This window comes from Echiichthys vipera (assembly GCF_963691815.1).
Source record: "Echiichthys vipera genome assembly, chromosome: 8".
Classification (NCBI taxonomy): domain Eukaryota; kingdom Metazoa; phylum Chordata; class Actinopteri; order Perciformes; family Trachinidae; genus Echiichthys; species Echiichthys vipera.
In genome coordinates, this window is record NC_139833.1 from 12,070,198 (window position 1) to 12,077,818 (window position 7,621).

At 41.7% G+C, this 7,621-nt stretch overlaps 1 protein-coding gene across 1 annotated transcript; it reads right to left on the bottom strand.

The window, feature by feature from the left end:
• Positions 1-257: 257 nt before the first annotated feature.
• Positions 258-7,054, bottom strand: kel (Kell metallo-endopeptidase (Kell blood group); the record flags this gene model as incomplete). Its single annotated transcript, XM_083918926.1, has 18 exons — positions 6,949-7,054; positions 5,128-5,428; positions 4,746-5,048; positions 4,500-4,621; positions 4,076-4,234; positions 3,897-3,968; positions 3,592-3,780; positions 3,346-3,506; positions 3,134-3,251; positions 2,482-2,577; positions 2,300-2,398; positions 2,133-2,210; positions 1,307-1,413; positions 1,133-1,222; positions 973-1,040; positions 666-826; positions 497-586; positions 258-404 (listed from the first exon to the last, which is right to left on the bottom strand). Exons 1-18 carry the CDS (start codon positions 6,973-6,975, stop codon positions 258-260), a joined length of 2,388 nt encoding a protein of 795 aa, XP_083775052.1. The 5' UTR covers positions 6,976-7,054.
• Positions 7,055-7,621: the final 567 nt, after the last annotated feature.

Consider the following 7,621-nt stretch of genomic DNA (forward strand, 5'->3'; position numbering starts at 1 on the left):
ATGAATAATATGTAACATCTCGTGCAATCTATGAAAATCCAAACAAATCTTACCAACAACAAAAAGTCAGTGTTTTACTTACTGTAAGTACTCTCACCATAAATGTCTGTTATAATAAATTATCTTTGTATCAACAGTTTGTGAACATCCACAGTGTGCTTCATGCCTACAGCACCAGGTGGATAGTTTGCCAGGCAATCAATAATAATAATCAATAACTACAAAAACAAAACCTGCAGGTGTTTAGAGGAGTGAACTCAGCATGTTTGTAATGAATGCTGCTGGGTTTTATTGGGGCAGTGTAAGCGTGAAGGACACGGGCCCGATTTGGCACAAATCACTGTAATCAAGAAGGAGGGCTCCAAGGGCATGAATTCACGGTATGGGTCTGAGTCACAGTCCACCTGGAAAAGGAATATATAATCAAAGATATGTGATCAACAGTTGAGCAGAAATAGATGACGATTGTAACCAAATAACAACAGAAGCACAGTACCTGAGAAAAAGATGTGAGGAACAGACGAGTGTGTGATAGTCCTGAGATGGAAGTGTCACTTGGATTACTCTTCAGACTCTGATGATAAGCCTGAGGGGGGAAAGAAGAGGATGCATGAGCTCAGGGTTGTTGTACACACAGAGACTACAGCCTGAAGATGGCTGCTCACCTTCAACGCTATCTGCAGTGCAGAATACTGCACCCACACCTCCTGCTGCTGCGCCGCTGAGAGAGAAAACACTCCACCTCGGCTCGCTATTTCGGTCACAGTGAGGTAGTGATTCCACACACATTCCCCCACAGCACGCACCGTCTCACTCTGAGAGTAAACTACAACACAACAGAGAGATTGATATGATACTGCATTAAACCAGCTGTAAGTAGAGTGTTCAGAGGGCAGTTTTGATACCTGAAAAACTGTTTATTATTAAGGTAATTTACTAAAACCCAACATGACAAATGTGAGTCTCTCTTACTGTCAGGCAGAATCAGGTGGAGGATATCTTTGGCGATAAGGAAACCCATTACACCGTAATTCAGTGCCCTGTCAAGAAATACAACAGGGTGTTTGATTCTCAATAATAAGTCTAAATGAAAACCCTTTAATGGTGCTTTTAAAATCAGGGTACGGTTTACCTTGGATAGGTAGGATGAAAGAGAGGAGGGACGAACATTCCCATGGGAAAGAGGAGCTTATTGCCGAGGAGAAACGGTTTGACAGACAGACTAGAAGAAACGAGAAAAGACAAAAATACATGCTCAAAACATTCACATCAACTCTCAGCTCTAAGAAAAGAGGCAGACACTCACATATCAGCGGCCTCATCCCGCTGCGTCAAGAGCTGAAGGCGTCTCTTTTGCCACAAGGACAGTAGCTGGATGTAGTTGGAGAAGAAGCTATGTGTGCCGACGGTCACCTGAAATCAAAACTGATTATTATTACGTTTTTTATTTCCTCCATTAAATGCATAACCGATGTGTTGTGTTCAGTGAGTTTGGGTTTGGGTTTCACTATGGTTAAACTCACTGGGAAAAGAGGTGTAACTAGGAATGGCATTAAATAGAGAGGTAAACATTCTTTACACCATCGGTGTCAAACTCCAGTTCACAGTGGGCCAAATTTAAAAATTGGGACACAGTTGCCGGCCAAACTCAATATCTACAAAAAAAAAAAAAAAAGACTGCAAATGTGCATGTTTTTCCTTCTCCCCAGATTTGTAATGTTGAGCCTTTTCAGTGCAGGTCCTTGTACTTGTCGTGGTGTTTCTTATTTTATATTGTTTTATCACAGCCATGGTGGCTCTGCACACAAGACAAACAGGTCTTTACTTTCATAAACAGATAATCTGCCTTCCACCGGTGGTGAAAGCTCCTGTTTTCCATCTTTCTTTTGCCCGTTTTTGGGAGGTGTGGATTAAGTTTGTCCGAAGAGACTGGTATCATGAATCCTCATGTTTGTCAACAGAAAAGTAGCGGTGTATGTGCTATATACTCGCGGGCCAGCTGTCATTAAACCTTGATATGATCTTGCGGGCCAAATATAATTACACCGCGAGCCAGATTTGGCCCACGGGCCTGAGTTTGACACCCCTGGTTTACACCAAATCTGTGCGAGCCAATGGAAGTCTGTAATCACCTTGGAAAAAAGCAGATCAAGCTCAGCATCACTAGAGATCTCTCTTGTCGTCCACAGTGTTGGAATTAAAGACTGAACCTGGAGAATGACAAGCCTTTAGTGATATCAAAACGCCAACAGAATGCAGTTTCAGGAAGTACAATGATAATTCCAGCTTCACTTGTTACCTTTTTCATGACAAACTGGAAAGACTCCTGATTTGTCCACTTGATGTTATTTAATCTGATCTTGAAGGAGGCAAATATATTTTGAATAATCTCCTCTGCCTGTAGAACAAAAATTAGTCTCAAATACACCTTTAAGCCTTAACATTCAATCGATGTCTCAAATCCCCATAACGGCTACTCACTTCTCTGTGTGCTGTCCTTTTACTGAGAAGCTGTGTAAGAACTGAGTCAAACCCTCTCTCAGTCTCTAACACACATTGTTTCCAGCGAGGAGCTGCCTGGTGAAGGGACACATGAGATGATGAGACTTAACAAACCAACTCATATGTGTCATCTTTAAAAAAAGATGGATGGATAGATAGATGGATGGATGGATGGATGGATGGATGGATGGATGGATAGATGGATGGATGGATGGGTGGATGGATGGATGGATGGATGGATGGATGGATGGATGGATAGGTGGGTGGGTGGGTGGTTGGATGGATAGATAGATAGATAGATAGATAGATAGATAGATAGATAGATAGATAGATAGATAGATAGATAGATAGATAGATAGATAGATAGATAGATAGATAGATAGATAGATAGATAGATAGATAGATAGATAGATAGATTGATAGATAGATAGATAGATAGATAGATAGATAGATAGATAGATAGATAGATAGATAGATAGATAGATAGATAGATAGATAGATAGATAGATAGATAGATAGATAGATAGATAGATAGATAGATAGATGGATGGATGGATGGATGGATGGATGGATGGATGGATGGATAGTCAGTCAATTTATTGAACACTATCAAATGAAAGTGTTGACTCACCTCTTCAGTGTTTCCCAGAGCCACAGACAAATTCTTCTGTGTTTGAGAAAACCTGGAGTCTAGAGCAGGCATCATGGTGTGCAGCAGATTGAGGACCATGTAAGTATGAACAGGGCCACTGATCGGATTCAAATGTGGCAGCACAAGGTCAAAAAAAGAGGAAAAAAAGGAAAAGTCTATTGATGTGGGATGTTTTGTGTCACTTACAGTACCTGGTGATCAGCTCATGCTTGTTCAGCCATTTGCCAATGATGCGGGACATGTGCACGATGTAGGGTAAGTTATGCAGAAGGACATGATCATCTTCGACGAGACGCAGTGGGTGGAAAGTGTTCTGCAGACAACCCAGCCAATCAATGGCAGGGGCCTGGCTCTGTTGGCATATTTACACAAAGTAAATCAATTATTGATTCAGAGACAGTGTGTGTGTATAGTGACACATCTCCCTCCTCCGGTACCTGGAGCTCTCTGATGGTCATGCGCTGAAAGAGCTGCCCTTTAGACAGACGGTAGTGCAGCGGTGTAGCAGCCACAGCGAGCTCAGAGGACAGAGAAATAAACGTGCCTACATGGATCATGCTATTGCTAGGGCGGCCCCCCAACAGTGCCAGGTACCTCTGACACGATGCCAAGAAGGGACGTAGCGTCTGGTTGAGAAGAGACAGGAGAATGACAGATAAATGCATTAGTGGCATGAGTGGATATTGTTTATTCATTAAAAATACATTTCTTGAATCAACAGTGGTCTGGCTAAGTGATCAACCTGAGTTTTAGCTTGAGACTTTAGTTTCTTGCTGTTCCATTCGATGGGGATCAAGAGATCGGGCTGATCAATCTGTTGACAGAGAAGGGACTTAAGTTAAAGCAGTGAGACACAGCCTGCTGTGCTGTGGCAGTGCTCCCACCACCACGTTAGGACAAATCATTCTAATGGATACTGGCCTGTATGTATCTTTTGGTCGTCCCACGGGCAATTTCATTTGGGTCTTTGCCCACATAGAGGTTGAAGAACGGAAAGGTGCCGTAGTCTCTCATGAGCAGGCTGAGGGTGGAGTTGAAACCAGTCTGATTCCACTGGCCTGATACTGCCCAGCCTCCCAGCTGCATACAGACAGAGATAGAGAGAGAAGATTATATACAATCATTATTTATGACGTGACATGAAAAGGGGAAAATCATGGCTTCAAAAAATCCCGGATGCATAATTTGTTTGTGTCTTGTGTCGCCTGGTGTGCGATGTATTATGGACAAATGAATTACCCCTAACCTTTAAAGAGAGGTGATAAGGGAACATTGCATGTGGCAACCTTTCATTTGGGATCTATCAGCCAAAGGCCCACATTTTAAGGATGTGTTATTATCTCACTTTCTGGATGAGTGCGAGGAACGGCTCTGCTCCAGCCGTCTCTATGGATTTGGTGTCCAAACAGGAATAGTAAAATTCTCTGGCCTTCTGCACTGCTGTACTACCCGGTCTGTCGTTTGATTCTGACAAACAGAACAAGAAAAACACGATATACACAACACATTGATATAATATACTCTCTCGTATGATTTGATAAAGCAATACAATGCAGAGTGGGCGACATTAGAGGATATTCTGGTTGCAGACTAGTACCCAAAATCTCCCTGAGATACTGCAGCAGCACAGCTTTTCTGTCCAGTATTTTCTCCTCTCTCAGTGCTCTGTCTTTTCTCTCTTTATTCTGTCCTCTCGTCTCTGGCCACACAACCCTTTCCTTCTGGTTCTGTGGATGACCCGGGATGCCCTGACCTTTTTGCCTCCCCCCACTGTCTGAAAATCTGTCAGATCCACACTTGAACAAAAAGTAATCGCAGGGCTGCATGAATGGATCAGCAGACCCGGACAGGTGCGCCGAGGCCCACTGACAGGCTGGGGAGAGACATGGAGTCACTACAAGAAAGAGGGAGAGAAAAGTCAGACAAAATCTGAATTTATTGTGTCATTTTGTTGTGTTTCTCCGGAGGCCTACCTTCGCCTGCCTGGTTATTGCTTCTGTTTTGCAGATTATAATGCATAAAGTAAACGAGTCCCAGAATGGCAGCATATAAGGAGAACCCCGAAAAGAGGAGAAGCAGCCTTCGATGGTTTATCCACACCAGCTTTGCTTGGTGCTGTTGCTCGAGGTTAGACTCCGACAGCTGGAGCTCAGGGTGGAGCTGGGTTTGGTGATGTGTGTTGCAGGGATCTTGGCTTGGGAGTGGCAGCTGAAACAGAGGTGGATGCTGTAGCCCCCTCTCAGGTTCTGGCTGTGACGATGGCTGGACTGATAGCTGAGGATGGAAGTGAGCAAGAGTGAAACCGGGTCAGTGGAAATGCCATCACATTTTTGGAAATATATATATATATATATATATATATTTACTGATATGGCCTATTTACTCAGTAGTGACTGATGTACTGTACATCCATATTAAACATCAGGCTAAATCTTTATTATGCAAACATCACGATTGATGAGAAACATAGGCGAGATGATCCACAACATCTCCACAAGACTCAACAGTGATTTCTGCTGTCCCAGAACCCCTGATCATCCACCCCAAAATGCATAAGAACTGGGCAATATGACATATATATCAACAAAATGGTATAATAATGTCTAATGTTAATATTTTTCTATATTGTTTCTATCGCAATGTCCAAAAACAAACAATTGTTACAGCAATATCTTCATTAAAATACGATTAATTTGTCAGGTATTTAACTCTATAGCAAGGAACATTGTCTTATTGTATGAAAATTGCAGCTGATTGGGAGACAAAACATGACATGACATTGCTAAAGTTCAATTTATTTGGGTCTGATGGGAAAACAACATTATGTTCGATCTAGACCCCACAGAGAATCTCTGCACAATCCTTGGCAACAAAGTAATGTCTAAGGAAGCCACTACAGTTATCGAACTGTGGAAGAGACTGAAGAAGAATGGACCAAGATCAAACCAGAGTAGAGTGAGAAACTAGTGATGTCCTGTGGGCGCAGATGTGCTGAAGTCATTCAAAGCTGTGGCCTCTACACTTCCTATTCATTTCTTAATCCTATAGCCCTAAAAAAACATTGTTTAAATCTTCTCTTCTGACACAATGGTTACTGTTCTCTAATTTTGCTCACTGCTTTTTTCACAAAAATAAATGTTTTTGTTGAAGTGCCTTGGTTATTTAAAAAAAACATGCTATTCTATCAAATTCTGAACAGTAAAAAATAACAATATTTCAGAATAAATCAACTATTAATACTTTTTTCTCTAATTTTAATCTCCAGTGTATATTGTCATCAATATATGAAATGACCTCTATCAGGAAATAAGATTTTGGCCATATCGCCCAGCACTAGTTTGAGTAATTTCCACTAGTTTGCTGCACAACACTTGAAGGCCTCTCTATATCTACTCTAACAACAACACTTAGGCTTTGTTGTTCTCACCGCTGTATTGTTTTAAAATCAGAGCAACCATATCCTTCCTAAGTTTAGATTGAATAATAATATACTTAGATACCTCTGCTGATATATACTTCCCCGCTTGGTAGAATAACACTGCATCTTAATATCATTGGTACTGATCAGCAGCTATTGTTGTTTTCCAAAGTTACCAGAAAATGCTGATAAAAACGATATCAGTTTATAAATGGCATCACAAACATTTGGTTAAACAACTTGAGCACATCGCAGACCTCACCAAACCACGTAATTTGCCTTATGGTATGGAGGAACATTGTTTCCAGCGACTAACATATGTATCATATAAACACAACTTCACAATAACATGGTCAGCTTTTTGGAAAGATCTTACCTCAAGCTCTATTGGAGTTTCACTCATTCTTAGTATATGGATGTCTTGCTCTGTGTTTCTCCTGCGTGTTGCATCCTCTGTTTTTTACATGTGATGTTTCACATGCTCCCTCCTCCTGCTGTCCCTCTGTCAAACAGCTGTCATCTCAGCTCTCTATCTCTCTTCATCACTCACTTCTCCCTTCATCTGACACTGATAAAAACAACTCTGCAGGCTACGTATTACTCTCCTCTCCAGTACACAGATAATCAAGCAAAGACTGGTTCATGCATGGGGATGTTTCATTAAGGGTCTAACTTGTGTTTTTAGCATCCCTCCTGTCAGAACAGAAGGTCTGGGCTGGTAGGGTGAGGCCAGCATGTTCATTTTGCTCATACGTTGTTACATTGCACTGAATGAGGGCAACCTCTTCCTGGAAAGTAAACTCAAGATGCACACGCACGTTTGCTGTCGTCATTATCAATGCAACACATGGCTGTTACCAACTGATAGAGCAGTGTGGTGTCCTACAGGTCGTGTTACAGTGTAGCACATCATTGAGACAGAGAGGAAACATGTCATGGATGTCACATGGAGGCCGACCAGCGAGAAAATATGGTGGCAAAAACAAATGAGACTAATTGTGTAAAACGTTACGCTGACTTCTTATACTGCATACGCTATTTAATGTATT